Source organism: Mauremys reevesii, linkage group 5, assembly GCF_016161935.1.
Source record: "Mauremys reevesii isolate NIE-2019 linkage group 5, ASM1616193v1, whole genome shotgun sequence".
In the NCBI taxonomy this organism is placed as follows: domain Eukaryota; kingdom Metazoa; phylum Chordata; order Testudines; family Geoemydidae; genus Mauremys; species Mauremys reevesii.
The window spans coordinates 10,512,075-10,529,487 of NC_052627.1; the positions used below are offsets into that span (position 1 = coordinate 10,512,075).

General features: G+C 50.1%; 1 protein-coding gene across 3 annotated transcripts in view; it reads right to left on the reverse strand.

Annotated features, from left to right (window-relative positions):
- Window positions 1-483: 483 nt before the first annotated feature.
- The window catches only part of RBPMS (RNA binding protein, mRNA processing factor), a 128,272-nt gene continuing 111,342 nt past the window's right edge, over window positions 484-17,413 (reverse strand). The window contains exons 7-9 of one of the 3 annotated variants that reach the window (XR_005599114.1): window positions 15,234-15,303; window positions 6,147-6,252; window positions 2,132-2,163 (exon numbers count right to left, since the gene is read on the reverse strand). Coding sequence is in view for 2 of the 3 variants with exons in the window: in XM_039540508.1 (XP_039396442.1) it covers window positions 15,241-15,303 (63 nt within the window). In the remaining variant the exon portion in view is untranslated. Of the gene's footprint in view, window positions 1,000-2,086; window positions 2,164-6,146; window positions 6,253-15,233; window positions 15,304-17,413 lie in introns of those variants that run through there. The other 2 variants (XM_039540508.1, XM_039540509.1) reach the window with 2 other exon arrangements.

The window sequence follows — 17,413 nt, forward strand, 5'->3', positions numbered from 1 at the left end:
AAATGCGGAAGGTTTATTTTTCCCAGGGCTGCCTGAGGGGGGGAGCAAGTGGGGCAATTTGTCCTGGGTCCCACAGGGTCCCCCACGAGAATATAGTATTCTATAGTATTGCCATTTTTTTTATGGAAGGGCCCCCAAAATTGCTTTGCCCCAGGCCCCCTGAATCCTCTGGGCGGCCCTGTCTTAGGTTGGTTGCCTGACAACAATGATGAGTTATCGAAAATAATGGTTCACCATGTTTAACAATCACGTACAGTGCTCGGATCTTGTAATTCGTTTTCTGATATCGGGGCCTTGTAATATTCATTCTAGAGCCAGTATGCCAATGTAGTGCCCATCAGAGCTTCTTGCAGGACTGGGACCGCAGCCTCAGTCACATGTGAGGCTCCCAGATGCGCATGGATTGGTCACCCTGCCATAAGCAAATCAGCACCCCAGGCTGTGGTATAAGTTATAATAATCATTGTTTTATTTTTTAAAAATTACAATAGAAAAGTACCTTTAAACATATTTCAAAAAAGCAGAGTAGACAATGTGGATGTTTCTTTCCTCTATTACCCAAAACAAATACAGAAAATCAGTTTTCTAAAGAACTAGTCTATTGGTTAGAATACTTACACGTCTGTTTAGATTTATTTCAACATTTGTCTTAGAATTTAATTTGTTCTCAAGTTATCCTTGTCACTTTGTTTAAACAAAAGTAGAATTTATGTTTTTCTGTCTTATGCTTTCAACTATCATTGTGGTCTTGGGACTGAAGAATTCTCAACATCTGCATTTCCACAAAGAACAATTGTGTTGGCATCATAAAAACACTGACATCACTACGTGTTCAGCACAATGTGAACAAAACTACGGGGAAACCTGTGAGCACACTTTCACCACACTTGTCAACAATCAGGTCCTTCTTGAACCAATCAGTGCAGGCTGCGGCACAGCATTCCTTATGGGTGAGTGGGCGGAGAGAGAGTCGTCTTTAGGGGTCAGGAGTTGTCAATCCTTTTACAAGAAAACAAAGACTCATTTCTATATTCTATTCCTATGCAGAGTGAAAAGCAATAGGGGAAAAGGAATGTACTGGTAAAATAAGCTTCTTGTTGCTGGTACAGTATTCTCCGTAAACATTACAAATATTGCTTCAAGACAATGACTGGAGTAAAGAACAGGGTTTAGCAGAAAATGTCAAAGCCTCCCTTTTTGGTTTCACTTTTGCATTGAAAATACCAGCATATTACATAGCAAGGAGCTGGACAGGCATAAACTATTCATTAAGGCCCTAATTCAACAAAGCACTTAAGTGTTAACTGTAAGCGTGTGTTAAAGTCCCATTCACTTCAACTAGACTTAAGCATGTTCTTGAGTGTGTTCCTGAATTGGGGTCAACTTTTTCTCATTACAGCCGTTTACGTTGCCAGTAAACATTTCAAGCCATTACCGGAACCAGCCCTTCCTGCCCCTGGACGGATACCGTGTGACCCAGCAAATGTAACTGTCCCTGAATAAGCACAGGGAGAGCGCTCATTAGTAAGTCTCCACTTGCTCCATGCATGGCTTTTCCCTGCACAGCTCTCTGCTGGACTTAAAGCTTCACACTGCAAAAGGGAACTGTAGCCCTAAGGTAGAAAAATTGTTTTCTGATTGTCCTGCCTGATAGAATATGGTACACTGGGGAATAAAACCCTAATACTGTAAATATACCCAGAGCTGTAGTTCCGCCCAGGCTAAGCACAATGCCTATAAACCTAACAATACAATTATTTAATTCTGAACAAGATTTAAAAACATGTCTTGAATGCATGCAGCTTACAAAAAAAGAAGAAAGAAAAAAGAGAGAATCTTAATTGCACGCATTCAAAAGTTGAGCACAAAACTTAGTGATCTAACCCGGTGTAAGATTGTTATATGCACAATGTTTGGTATAAAAATACTCGCTCTCCTTTTGCTTTGATAGTTTGCTTTTTTGTTTGAAAATACTTTTCAAACTCTACAGCAATGACTGTCCGACCGTGCTTTCACAAATAACACTCTTCCTTACAACAATACAGTGTAAAAAAGGAAAACTTCATTAGTTTGTATGCTTTTTTTCTTCTACGAGAGCAGATGTGTGATAGAGGCTGTGGCAAAGTCTTGAAGGAATCAAAACTTGTGTGAGGTTTTTCAAGCCTGTAACAATGGAGAGGAACATGTGTTAGGACGGCATTTGAGATCTTGGAATGGGGAGATTAAAAGTAATTGGATTTGAAGGATGCTTTAGATGCATTTGCATGCAGTAGGATGTGTCTAGAGAGGGGTCAAACACATCTAACGAATGAGCTCTTTGGGCACCTGCAACAGGGAGAGTTTATTTTTAAATAAGACATGGGTGTATGTGTGTATGTATGTACAGCGGATAGAAGGCTGCTGGAGAGGGAAATTATTACCACATAATAGGCATAGAGATTTTTAAGGCCAGAAGGGACCATCAGAACAATATAGTGGCCACATGGGGTCAGACCAATGGTCCACCTAGCCCAGTATCCTGTCTTCCGATAGTGGCCAGATGCTTCCAAGGGAATGAACAGAACAGGGCAATTACTGAGTGATCCATCCCCTGCCATCCAGAGCATGGGGTTGTGCCTCACACCATCTTATGGACTGATCCGCCATGAATTTATGGCATTCTTTTTTTAACCCAGTTATACTTTTGGCTTTCACAACATCCCTTGGCAATGAGTTCCACAGGTTGGCTGTGCATTGTGTGAAGAAATACTTCCTTGTGTTTGTTTTAAACTAGCTGTCTATTAAATTCTTTGGGTGGCCCCTGGTTCTTGTCCCTTTCCTAATGGTTCCTCACATTATGTTTGCTTTTTTGACTGCTGCTGCAAATTGAGCTGATGTTTTCAGAGAACTATCCACAGTGACTCCAAGATCTCTTTCTTGGGTGGTAACAGCTAGTTTAGACCCCATCATTCTGTATCTATAGTTGGGATTATACTTTCCAATGTGCATTACATTGCAGTTATCCACATTGCATTTCATCTGCCATTTTGTTGTCCAGTCACCCAGTTTTGTGAGATGCTTTTGTAATTGTTCGCAGTCTGCCTTGGACTTAAATATCTTGAGTTGTTTTATGTCATCTGCAAATTTTGACACCTCATTGTTTACCCCTTTTCCCAGATTATTTATGGGTATGTTGAAGACCACAGGTCCCTGTACAGATCCTTGGGGATCCCACTATTTACCCCTCTCCACAGTGAGAACTGACCATTTGTTCCTACCCTTTTTTTCCTGTCTTTTAACCAGTTACTGATCCATGATAGGACCTTCCCAATTATCCCATGACTCCTTATTTTGCTTAAGAGCCTTTGGTGAGGGACGTTGGCAAAGGCTTTCTGAAAGTCCAAGTTCAATATATCCACTGGATCCCCTTGTCCACATGCTTGTTGATCCCCTCAAAAAATTCTAATAGATTGGTGAGGCATGATTTCCCTTTACAAAACCTGTATTGACTCTTCCCAACAAATCATGTTCATCTATGTGTTTGATAAGTCTGTTCTTTACTATACTTTCAACCAATTTGCCAGGTACTGAAGTTAGGTTTACCAGACTATTATTGCCAGGATCTTCTCTGGAGCCTTTTTAAAAAAGTGGCGTTATGTTAGCTCCCCTCCAGTCATCTGGTACAGAGGCAGATTTCAGCGATAGGTTACATACCACAGTAGGAGTTCTGCAATCTCAGATTTGAGTTCCTTCAGAACTCTTGGGTGAATGCCATCTGGTGCTGGTGACTTATTACTGTTCAATGTATTGATTTATTCCAAAACCTCCTTTACTGACACCTCAGTCTGGGACAGTTTCTTAGATTTGTCACCTAAACAGAATGGCTCAGGTGTGGGAATCTCTGTCACATCCTCTGCAGTATTCACTTAGCTTCTTCGCAATGGACTTGTCTTCCTTGAGTGCTACTTTAGCACTTGATTGTCCGGTGGTTCCCACTGATTGTTTGGCAGGTTTTCTGCTTCTCGTGGGCTTTAAAAAAATTGCTGATCGTTTTTGTGTCTTTTGCTAGTTGCGCTTCAAATTCTTTTTTGCCCTGCCTAATTATACTTTTACACATGATCTACCAGAGTTTATGTTCCTTGCTATTTTTCTCTTATTTTCTAGCCTTTCTATTTTCCAGGATGCCTTTTTGCCTCTAACTGCCTCTTTTAGTCTATTGTTTAGCTATGGTGGCATTTTTTTTTGGTCCTCTCACTGTTTATTTCTTTGGGGTTTACATTTAGCATGTGCCACTATTATGGTATTTTTAAAAAGTTTCCATGCAGCTTGCAGGCATCTCACTCTTGTGACTGTTCCTTTTAATTTCCATTTAACTAGCTTCCTCATTTTCATGTAGTTCCCCTTTTTGAAGTTAAATGCACCTGTAGTGGGCTTCTTTGGTATCTTCTCTCCCACAAGGATGTTAAACTTAATTACATTATGGTTACTAATAACATGCAGTTCTGCCATATTCACCTCTTGGACCAGATCCTGTGAGCTACTTAGGACTAAATCAAGACCTGCCTCTCCTCCCCTTTTGGGTTTCAAGACAAGCTGCTCCAAGACATGGTCAATACTGGTGTCTAGAAATTTTATTTGTGCATCCTGTCCTGCAGAGAGACATACCCACTCCATATGGGGATCGTTGAAATCACCCAGTGTTACTGAGTTTTCTATTTTTTTAGCCTCTCTACTCTCCCTGATCATTTCAGAATCCATCACCATCCTGGTCAGGTAGTTGGTAGTATATTCCTGCTGCTGTACTCTTATTATTCAAACATGGAATTTCTATCCATAGAGATTCCTTGCTACAGTTTAATTCATTTAAGATATTTACTATTTTTGACACTCTTTCTTTCTTTCCCAACTCCCCTACCATACACATCGCTGTGTATTTTGTAGCCTGGTATTACTGTGTCCCATTGATTATCCTTATTCCACCACGTTCCTGTGATGCCTATTATAATAATATTCTCATTTAGTACCAGGCAGTCAAGTTCACCCATCTTCTAGCATGTATAAAATGTGTCACTATTTAGTTGTCATGTGATGTCATTGAATAGGATTCTTTTTCAAATGACTGTTTCTCTTCAGCGGCTTCTGGGACTTTATGAACTTCTATCCTCTCTGCTTCACTAGGCCATAGAGAATCCCCGTTAATAGATCCTCCCCTAAGGGATCTTTCTTTCTGAACCTTGTGCTCCTCTCCACCTCTTGGCTTCCCACCAGGCCCTAGTTTAAAAAGTCACAGGCCACCTTTTTAGTTTTGCATGCCAGCAGTCTGGTTCTATTTCGGTGTAGGTGGCGCCCATCCTTCCTGTACAGCTGCAAAGTGCTGTCCAGCTCTGCACCCAGCATGTGGGCTAGTGAATGGATTCTTCTCTGTGTGCCCCTGCTGCTGCATCTGTGCCATTGGCCACATAGACACAGGAGCATGGTGAAGTGCCAGTCCCAGGATTCACTGTGCTGGATAGCTCAGTGGTTTGAGCATTGGCCCTGCTAAACCCAGTGTTGTGAGTTCAATCCTTGAGGAGGCCATTTAGGGATCTGGGGCAAAAATTGGTCCTGCTAGTGAAGGCAGGGGGCTGGACTTGATGACCTTTCAAGGTCCCTTCCAGTTCTAGGAGATTGGTATATCTCCAATTATTACCTTTATTACCTCACTGCAGGTCTGAGGCCATAATTCTCTCACGTTATGACTGTAAGCACCACTGCAGCTTAGGGGGTAAAGAAGCTGACCCCGCTCCTTTGCTGCCAGGAGGGTTTCATCCCCAAAGCAGTGTGTGGTTAGACCAGGGGTCGGCAACCTTCCAGAAGTGCTGCGCTCAGTCTTCATTCAGTCACTCTAATTTAAGGTTTCGCGTGCCGGTAATACATTTTAACGTTTTTAGAAGGTCTCTTTCTATAAGTCTATAATCTAGAACTAAACTATTGGTGTATGTAAAGTAAATTAGGTTTTTAAAATGTTTAAGAAGCTTCATTTAAAATTAAATAAAATGCAGAGCCCTCCGGACCAGCGGCCAGGACCCGGGCAGTGTGAGTGCCACTGAAAATCAGCTCGTGTGCCGCCTTCGGCACCTGTGCCATAGGTTGCCTACCCCTGAGTTAGACGATTGCCTCTAACTTACCAGCACACTGTAGTTTTGAAGGAGGGCATGAGAAACCAGTAGCCACCTTCAAAGGCTCCATTAATACCCACAAGACTGATTGTAGCCACCATCACACACCTGATACCTGTGACAGAAAAAAGACAGGCTCAGTCAGAAACTCCACAGGAACTGTGTATGTTTCTGAATTGACACTGGGTCTAGAAATCCAAGAGGAGGAGCACCAGATAACAAAGAACTTGTTGCCATTCATGTCCAAGTTGTCAACCATGGAGGTGATAACATGTTTCCGAGGAGCAAGGGGCTGGATGCACAGCCCCAGGAAAGGGTGAAGCTGCTGGAAGCGGCCTCATGCCTTCACGGGTGACCTGGGAGGCGGCTGTGCTAGCAATGTCAGGAGTTTGGCCTCATATCCTGCTGAAGAGGTTTGTGGGGGACAGGCTGTTAGAACTACCATTCTCTTTGTTGTTTGTGCAGTTACAGCTGAATTAATTTTACGCTTCATAAACGCACTGTCCGGTTCCTAACTCTCCACTGGACTTCCTCAGCTGGTGGATTGAACACCGCAAACATCTGCACTGGGCTTGCCAATCCCAACACCCTGACCCCAGGAGCAAATGGTCACACACTAGATGTTCAATACTAGACCGGTAACTGAAACGAGTCGCTGGGCAGAACAAATCAAACACAGCAGCGAGCCCGGCTGCCACAGATCCCTGCCCAGAACTGTCGCGGTCCCAGGACCTTACCACAGTGATGTGCAAAGCTCAGGCAGCCTCTCCCCAGAAATAGGCAGTGACCATGAACTTGAGGTGCAAATCAGGAGGCACCCAGCACAGTCTGAACCAGGGAGGAGTGACAGTGACCCTGTGTGCCTGGGACACAGAGGTGCATCCTGCTCCCGTGTTCCCACTAGGAAGGAGTGCCAGAGATACAAGTGGAACTCCCCAAGTTGCTGCCTCCCTGCCGGGCTGCTCCAAGATGCATGAGAGAGACTGCACTAGGCCTGCCTCTCGACAGGGCAGTCTGAACATTTACTGCTATCGCTCACTCTGCACTGTAAGTGTCGCCTCTGTTCCTAGGGCATCTGCAGCCTTCCCCTTTTCTGCCAGCCCTAATAAATACCCTCTCCCGTAGCCATGTGAGTGGTTAGTGCGATCCACCAGGGCAAGTGCCTACAAGGCCTAGCTGCCGAAGCACCTGCCATGCTTGCTCTGAGTCGCAGTACACCCAGCATGCTACTGGCACCATCGGGGTTTGGTGTGCCTGGCCCTGAGCAGCCCAATAATGACAGCACGATTGAGCCCTTAGTGAATTAGACTGTCTGTGCTGCAGGGGGAACGTTTCCCCGCCTCTCAGACTTTCAGGGATTCACACAGGGTCACAAAGAAAGTCTGCAAAAGAGCTGGGAACAGAACTCTGCTCTCTGCCCCCAGAACTCTGCTGGAGACAGAACCCCGTCCTTCTGAGACCCTCGCAGGGGGAGCCCTTCTCCTGCCTGAGCACCGTCACCAGTCTGTTTTGGAGAGAAATGTGGGGGTCTCATTTCAAACGACACGATGTGCTAATCCCCCACGTGCTGAGGGCTCCTTACAGCGAGGCGCAGGGGCTGTTCTTTTCTGGGCCAGGTTGTGTTGCTGCAGCAGCCAGAGTGGCACGGGGGAACTAATAATACACCATGCCCAAATATGGCATTGTGTACGTTTCCACTGGTGATGTTGGAGCAATCTGTATTTTGGAAAAAAAAAAGCTGCTTCCCAAACGTTCAAAACAGATTCTTCATGCATCGCTTTCGAATACACAGGCATGAAAATAGCCACTGGACATCATGTCCTTTCCTAAAAAGACAGTACCAAGATGTGGAGGCTTAAATGCAACAGCCATAAATTAAGGTATCAGCTAAGAGACCTGGTCCGTTTCCAAGTGTGGCTATTTCCAGCAATGGCGGTTTTGATCTGTTCTGGGGTCTACAGCTAGCTGTGAGGGCCTGGGAAGAGTCACGCTAACGATGTGGATGGGTGGAGTCGTGCGTGGGATTGGTGGCTTGGAGTGGGGAGCGCTCCCTCAAACAGTAAGCAACCCCCCTTTTTGCAGTCTGTTCTGCAGCCTGTCCGGCTGGTGAGCTTTCATTTCTCACTGGTGGGAATTTTTCTTGTCGTCATCTGATAAGGTGGTGCTAGTGGGGGTGGGAATCTGACCTGGTTACTACTAGCGAGTGGGTGGGACCGGGACAGAGGAGCAGGCTCCTCCCCCTTTGCGCTTGTTTCTGTGGGGTGGGCTGGGAGTTTTTTGGAAGGGGTAGCTGGACGATACTAAACTGGGAGGCGTGGTAGATACGCTGGAGGGTAGGGATAGGATACAGAGGGACCTAGACAAATTAGAGGATTGGGCCAAAAGAAATATGATGAGGTTCAACAAGGACAAGTGCAGAGTCCTGCACTTAGGACGGAAGAATCCCATGCACTGCTACAGACTAGGGACCGAATGGCTGGGCAGCAGTTCTGCAGAAAAGGACCTAGGGGTTACGGAGGATGAAAAGCTGAATATGAGTCAACAGTGTGCCCTTGTTGCCAAGAAGGCTAATGGCATTTTGGGTTGTATAAGTAGGGGCGTTTCCAGCAGATTGAGGGACATGATCATTCCCCTCTACTCAGCACTGGTGAGGCCTCATCTGGAGTACTGTGTCCAGTTTTGGGCCCCACACTACAAGAAGGATGTGGATAAATTGGAAAGAGTCCAGGGGAGGACAACAAAAATGATTAGGGGGCTGGAGCACATGACTTATGAGGAGAGGCTGAGGGAACTGGGATTGTTTATCCTGCAGAAGAGAAGAATGAGGGGGGATTTGATAGCTGCTTTCAACTACCTGAAAGGGGGTTCCAAAGAGGATGGATCTAGACTGTTCTCAGTGGTAGAAGATGACAGAACAAGGAGTAATGGTCTCAAGTTGCAGAGGGGGAGGTTTAGGTTGGACATTAGGAAAAACTTTTTCACTAGTAGGGTGGTGAAGAACTGGAATGGGTTACCTAGGGAGGTGGTGGAATCTCCTTCCTTAGAGGTTTTTAAGGTCAGGCTTGACAAAGCCCTGGCTGGGATGATTTAGTTGGGTTTGGTCCTGCTTTGAGCAGGGGGTTGGACTAGATGACCTCCTGAGGTCCCTTCCAACCCTGAGATTCTATGATTCTATGATGGGGAGGGGTAGGCGGGTTTGGAGCAGTTTGGTTAAAAAGCACTTTGCAAGATGCGCCATTGGGATTTTGGCTGTCTGTCCGTCTGTCACCCCTATGGCTGGTTGGCTTGTAAGCGCTTCAGGGCACAGACTGCTTCTTAGTCTGTGTTGTGCAGGGCCCAGCACAGTGGGAAGGGTGCGATGCTGCATTGTGGGCACGCTGGGGTTGAGTCAGGAGGGAACTCATGAGACTATTGTATTGTCACTGCCTTGGATTGCTCCATGCGTACCGTGCTGGGAGTGGAATGAAATCTACATTCGCTCTTTCCCCAGGGCCTGGGGAATTAGCACCCAGGAACGAAAGGCCACCCTGAAATGGTACCGATGGCTCTGAATACTGAACTGGATGGGCACGAGCACTCTGAGTGGAGGTGGCTTGTTGCCCATCGTAACAGGGCCACCTGCTCCTTTAATAGTCCAAAGGGAGAGGGCCAGGGAGAGCTGGCTCTGCCCTAGCGTGAAGCCCAGCAGAGATGCTGGGAAGCAGCTGACACAGCTGCTCAGCACCTCATGATTGGCGCACACGCTCAGCTGGCAAATATAAAGGGGGAAAATCAGGAGAGCAGAGCTGGTAACCACTGCAGGCAGACCAACCAAACCTGTGAAGCAACCCTGCAGGGTCAGAGAGGGCCACAGCTGGTAGCTGCCAGAAGACCCCAGTCTGAACCCCCTAACCAGACTGTTATTTGTGTTGCTTTTTGCACACTTGTCTGTCTTGTTTGTGAAGACAACAAACAGAGCCCTGAGGACATAGACAGAAAATGAACCTGGGCATGTCTGATTGTCTATTTCCAACTGGTGAGTAGAGCCACCAGGGTACACATAATGGAGAATGCGGGCATAGCTTTCCATGGCCTGGGGAGAAGCCTGGGTCTTGCTGCTTTGGTGACATGGAAAGGAGAGCAGGGGTCGCAACAGGGTCTGACAGCTACAATTGCAGCAGCAGCAGCATCAAATGTCATTCCAGCAGAAGCATCAAGAGGATCATCAGCAATTCATGCTCAAAATATTGGCTTGGGACCCCCACATTCCACAGATTGGTGCAGGTTGCCAGCGTGGGAAGTACGAAGCACCGGGCCGGCCCCGGGGTCTGTACGAAGTGTCGGGCTCTCTCGGAGATGCTGTGCCGGGCCGGCCCCGGGGTCTGTACGAAGCGCCGGGCTCTCTCGGAGACACTGTGCCGGGCCGGCCCCGGGGTCTGTACGAAGCATCGGGCTCTCTCGGAGATGCTGTGCCGGGCCGGCCCCGGGGTCTGTACGAAGCGCCGGGCTCTCTCGGAGATGGTGTGCCGGGCCGGCCCCGGGGTCTGTACGAAGCGTCGGGCTCTCTCGGAGACACTGTGCCGGGCCGGCCCCGGGGTCTCTACGAAGCGCCGGGCTCTTTCGGAGACGCTGTGCCGGGCCGGCCCGGCTCTCTCGGAGACTCTGTGCCGGGCCGGCCCCGGGGTCTGTACCTGAACTTTATATTTAAATTGCACAGCTAGTGGGGAGTGTGAGGGAAAGGGCGAGGCTGTCTGGCCATAGTCCGTATCACCGGGAGGGACAGTCCGCCCAGACTCCAGGAGCTAGCAGTGGTGGGTGACCTCGACGTGTGTATGGTGGGAAGACTGCTGAACCCTTTTATCTGAGCTGCATGTCAAGAATCACAAGGAGCTTAGACGGATGTGCTGTGAAAGTGGGTGACGCCTGGGAACAGTTGGGTAGATGTATTAGAGCTTAGCACTGCTACTGGCCTAGTGGTTTTACTTTTTGTTTTAATTTCCACAGTTTATTTATCCACAAATGGCTGCAATATTTACAGACTGTATCTTCTCTAACTTCTCTTCCAGGACGGATTGCATCAAAAGAGTACATTTGTGTAATAAAATAAACTCCCCCCGTGCTGTGGTAATCTGTGCTCAGTAACTACATGTGTTTTCCATTTATGGACCCTGACCTGATCTGCTGCCAAGGGAGTTTTCATTAACTTTTAATAAGACATTTTTGTTGTGTTTGGACATGCATGTTGTAGAGAGTAAGGAAGGATCTATGCATTTCAGGGAGAATGGAGCCTCCTTGCTTTCTGTGCAAGCTGTATTCTGTATGCCAGAAAGAGACTATTGTGATTGTCTAGCCTGACCTCCTGTCCAACACAGGCCAGAGAACCTCACATAGCGATCTCTGCATCCAGCCCATAACTTCGTTTAAGCCAGAGCATATATTTTAGAAAGAGAGTCCAGAGAGACAGACGTCAAGTGCTGGAGAATCCACCCCGTCCCTTGGTAGTTTGTTACAGCAGTTAATCACCATCCCATTTGCCCCTTATTTCCAGTCCGAACTGTCGAGCTTCAGCTTCCAGCTGTTGGATCTCGTTCTGCCTTGGTCTGTAGGTCAGAGTCCTCTCCTCTCAGAAAGCTCCTCCCTATCCAGGTACTTGCAGACTGTGAGAGTCACTTCTTAACCTTCTCTTGAATAAACTAAAAGGTCTGAGCTGCTTTAGTATTTCTCTGAAGGCAGGTTTTTCCAGAGTGCAGATCATTCCTGTAGCTCTTTTCTGAACCCTCTCCAATTTCTCAGCATCCTTTTTGCAGTGAGAGACATCGGCGTGGGACACAGTAACCAGTAATGGTCTCACTAATGTCCTAAGCAGAGGTGATCCCACCTCTCTGCGTGTGCACACAAGGATCTTCAGATGTGTGGTGTATGTTGTCTACAGGTGACTTGAGGCCAGGCTTCGGAAGATTTATTGAATAGTTCGGAGCCATGCTGAGTGAGTCTGGGTTACAGCTGTGACTACTCCTGCACAACGTTCAGTGGCAGTGTGACCGAGCCATTCTTTCAGCTGAGAAAATACCAGCTTATTAGGGTTGTCTCTCTCTAAATGAAGTATATCCTCTGGTTTCTTAGCAGGGATGGTTCTGAGAGGCGTGCAGACTGCAGGCACTTTCAAGGCCAGTAAGATGCAGTATTGCTGAGATGGTAATCAGCTGGACAAGGAGAATGCACTGAGGCTTGGCACAGTCACTGGGAGGGCATCAGTGAGACCACAGCATGTCCTACCAGCAGGCGACAGGACACCCCAACGCGATGAAGCTGGTAAAAGGCAGTTTCCTCGTGCCGTTTACTCCCTATGCACACTGGTGAGTAGCTAGAAGCTCCACTGGCACTGGCAGACCTGCTGTCTGGGGCTGGGCCTGCTTGGTGGCCTGGGTATTTCAGATAGGCTGTCCTCGGCTTTGCACTGCCAGAGGTGCCATCAGCCAGTGCTGGGGCCACTATCAGGGAGAATCTCCCCTGCATACAACTGCATGAGGGACCACCCACAAATGTCAGCAATAGACAAGTGCAGCAGCATGTGGGGCACCCCTCAGCGTGCCAGGGCCTGCCGTGGGCACAAGATCCCCACAACAAGAGAAACAACTCAGGCCAGAAGTGCCAAGCACTGCAAGACCTCTCTGTGACCTCAGCTCCTGCCGTGCTGAAGTAGGCAGTTCCCAACAAGGAATGCGATGAGGGGACCCCAGCTTTGTGCATCACGTAGGGAACGTGGTGCCTACAATGAGCCACATCTTGTGAATGAGGAATGCCTGGGGATGAGCGCCCAAGCCGGAGCTGTCGCACTGAACCACCCAGACACCATGTCATGTTCTCCAGCCTTCCCTGGAAGCCCTTGCTAGTCACCTCCAGGCCACACTCGGCGGAGCTGATAGCCAGTGTGAGACATGCGATAACGTCACATCTCTGTGGGTGGATCTGTGAAGGTGCATGCCCACTGCTACCAGCTATGAGAGACTGCTCCCAATACAGCCCAGCCACAGCACCAAACCCACCAAGCTGGGCCTTGCCAGCATGGCACCGTGGGGCACAGGGCCGAGGAGATAAGCAGTGGTGTCTGGGCATGACCCTGAATCCATGACGACTCCCCAGCACAAACACGCTGCTGTGGCCAGAGTTGTGGGTAGCGTCTGCAATCCTCTTCCCTCCCTGCTCCAGGGGGCCCCAGTACAGCTGGGCCTGGAGCAGCTTGTGCCAGTAGGGTGCCAGGCTCCAGCTCTGCGGGCACAGCCTGTGTCCTGAGCCCTTGGGCTGCAGGGAGAGCAAGGAATGGTGGGGGGATAAGACTAGAAAGAGAAAACAAGGTGCAAAGAGGGGAGAGAGTGGAGAGAAAACAAAGGACAGGAGAGCGCATGGCCAGGCCAGACAGTGGGAGACGCAGGGTAAGTCAGATGCCAGAGGGGCTCTAGGCATGGGGCACAAGGGCTGTGGGGTCAGGGTACTCAGCCACACCAGCCAGGCTGGGAATGACGGGGCTAGGAGCTGCCAGTTGAGGTTAGTTAGTTCAGCTGTAATTGTCTGGGGCCCTGTTCTCCAGGGGGTGTGACAGAAACACAAAGCAACGGTGAAGGAAAATGTTTGCCATCTCTGCCTGACGGAGGCTAAGCCCGTCACTCCAGCAGCCGAGCCCGCTAGCGCTCTGTTCAGCTAAACATGCACCCCAAGGAGAGGGATTCACAGTCAACGTTTAGCAAAAACCCAAGCTTCCCTTGAGCACGCGTGAGTGCTCTGAATTATCTGCTCTAGGGCACCCACGGGGAGGAGTCCCTGAGTGAAGGATACAGCCTTAGCCACGCAGGTTGGACTAGACCTGCAGCGTCCTTCTGGCCTCCCACTCAACAGACCTAGGGCATTTTCTCCCTGTCCGTCCCTTTGACGTGGTTCGGCTTAGTGGGCTCCACGAGTCCTGCAGAACCCAACCCTCGCCCTTTTGCCTTCACACACGCACACATCTCGTCTTTCCATGTGCAGCACCCTCCCTTGCAGCCAGCGGTATTCCCTCCTGGCTCTGCTCCTGAGGGGCAGCCTCGTACCCAACGAATGGCATCACAGCCACTCCAACAGCACTGTCAAGTATCAGAGGGGTAGCCGTGTTAGTCTGGTTCTGTAGAAGCAGCAAAGAATCCTGTGGCACCTTATAGACTAACAGAAGTTTTGCAGCATGAGCTTTCGTGGGTGAATACCCACTTCTTCGGATGCAAGCAGACACTGTCCAGTGACCTCCTTCAAGCGCCAGTGTCGGTGCCCCGGGCTCTGTCACCCCACCCTAATGCCAGCCGCGGGCACTGAATCACTTTATCAGACGGTGACAGCAAGGGAGAGGAACGTAGGAACGCTCTGTGACGCAGTAGGGAGCAGGGCGGATTGACCTGGGAATGTCGTCTAGTTTTACTGGGACTGTCTGCATGGGAGATGGGAGAGCCGGGGGGAGACTTTACTTGAGGGACGATACCTGAGCCGGGAGAGGGATAGGGCCAGGTGACACCTTTGCCTGGGAAACTGGACAAAGGCTGCGGGGGAAGCCCGGGAGAGGGGGGAATGAGACGCTGCAGCAGAGTTTCAGTTTTGGGCTGGCTCGGGAATCGGAGGGAACCCCAAGGCTGGGATCTAAGATCCCTACCCCCCAAAAGGACCTGACTAAGGGGTCCTGTTTATGCCTACAAGCTCTGGTTTGGACTGTGTTCCTGTCATCTAATAAACCTTCTGTTCTACTGTCTGGCTAAGAGTCACGGTGAATCGCAGGAAGCTGGGGGTGCAGGGCCTTGTCTCCCCCAAACTCTCTAACACTCTCCCCATGGGGCCAAGCTGCTACAACACCCTCCATGTGAATTATCCACGTAGTGGAGTGATGAGATAGTACAATCAGCCATGGCCAGGAAAGGGCCTGGGGATGTGTCAGGAGATACCGACATTCCTCCCATAGACTCGGAGCAGAGCCGGGGCAGCGACGTGAATTCTGCTGTGGCAGGACACCCCTTCCTCGCCTGCCCGCAGTGACTGTTTGAAGGAGCCATTGCCTCCAGCTGGTGCTGGGGAAGTGAAGCCCACGCAGAGCCGTACACTTACACAGTATTCAGCAGAACTGACGGGACTTCCAGCCCTGAGAAGCAGCCTCTGAGGGAGGGAGCCAGCGCATCTGAAAAGACAAGAGAGGCAGGCGTGAAACATGAGCTAGAAGGCATCACACGCCTTCAGCTCCTACACAAACCACATCCTGGGTCTCTGCGAAGAGGGGACAAGAGCTGGGCCCTGTTCTGGGCTCACTCTAAGTGCCAGACAGGCCTAGCCCCAAACCCCTGCTTTAAACACCATCCCCTTCCTCAGTTCTGGGTGGGTCAGAGCTGCAGACCCAACGTTATGTCACCCGTCCATTGCCACTTGCAACCCCGTGGCGGTGCACAACGGATTCAAGGGAAGGGGCAAGGACAGCGCTCCCGCTGATAGGGGCCCTCTGCCAGAGCACACCCGTGGGGCTGGATCTGGGGCAGAGCTGTGCCTGTGCTGGAGCTGCGCACCCCACGTTGGAGCTGTGGCTTAGAACAGGGGTTCTCAACCTTTTCCTTTCTGAGCCCCCCTCCCCACCCCAACGTGCTGTAAAAACTCCACGGCCCACCTGGGCCACAACAACTGGTTTTTCTGCCTATAAAAGCCAGGGCCGGCATTGGGGGGTGGCAAACAGGGCAACTGCCCAGTACCCCACACCATAGGGGGCCCTGTGAAGCTAACTTGCTCAGGCTTCAGCTTCAACCCTCAGTGGTGGGACTTGGGAGCCCCACACGGTGGGGCTTCGGCTTTCTGCCCTGGACCCCAGCAGGTCTAATGGCAGCCCTGCTTGGCGGACCCCCTGAAACCTGCTTGCAGCCCTCCAGTGGGCCCCGGACCCCTAGTTGAGAACCACTGGCTTAGAGTTCATCTTCATGCTCACTATCCTCTTCCTGCTGCCATGTGGTCCTGCCTGCAGAGACGGTATTGCCTTAGGGCGGCTCTGACCCAAACACCAAACTAAAGGAATCAAAACCCAAGTCACGGATTGCGGGGGGTGGGGGGGTAGTTTAGTGTCCCATGCGCCCTTTCCTTTGAGCATGTCCCTCTCCCTGCCACGCCGGCAGGCGAAAGGAGAATAGCAGCAGGGGCGGCTCTACAAATTTGGCCGCCCCAAGCAGTCATGCGTGGGAGGCGCCCCTGAGCCGCGGGAGCAGCGGACCTGCCGCGGGTATGACTGCGGAGGTTCCGCTGGTCGCGTGGCTCAGCTGGACCTCCCGCAGCTGCGAACGATTCGCTGGTCCGGCGGCTCCGCTTGAGCTGCCGCAGTCATGCCTGCGGGAGGTCCAGCCGAGCCGCGGGACGAGCGCCCCCTCCGCAGTCATGCCTGCGGCAGGTCCGGTGCTCCCGCGGCTCCGGTGGACCTCCCGCAGGCATGACTGCGGCAGGTCCACCGGCCCAGCCTGCCGCCCCCCTGGGAAAGGGCTGCCCCAGGCGGGTGCTTGCCCCGCTGGGCTCTAGAGCCGCCCCTGAATAGCAGTGCCTGTGCTGGCTCTACAACATCAGAGGACCCCTTTCAACTGGCTGATCCTGGCACCAGTCACACCAGCTCTAGGTATGAATGCTGAAATTGAGCATAGCAGGAGGATCCTGCGAGGCTTTGCAGAGATGCTGCACCAGGCTGTCTGAAAATGCTGTTCTGATCTGACAAGGGACTCTGAAAATATGCTCAGTTTACAAGCAAAGAGGTGGCTCCTCTAAGATCCAGCTCTGCAATCTCAACCTAAGTTCAGACCCAGTTTTTCTCATGCATTATCAGTAGTAGTTTACGTTTTGCAGGCCAACGCTGCACTTGCGAACCCCACGGCATTGGGCAGGTTTGCAGAGCAGTAACTCGCTGGAGCTCCATCAGCAGCGCTGCACAAAGAGGCATGGACTCGCTCATTCGCTTGTGGCTGTTAGTTGTGCAGAGCAAATGGGGCTAGAAGCAGTGAACGCTTCTTTCAGTGACTGCAGCTAGCAGCTGGGACCCTGGCTCTGCACAGCGGGCACATCTGCTGAGAAAGGAGGAGGTGCCATTTTTATATAGCGCAGCACTGCATTCTAGCACATACGCGCAACAGCGAGCTTGAGGAACTGTTGTTAAGCAACAGAGAAGTCACTAAGATACTAGCATATCCTCCACTGCTGAAAGGATGGCTTCTCCCTCCTTCGCTGCACCAGTAGATGGGTTTAGGACAGCAAAATGCCTGCGCTCTGAGGGG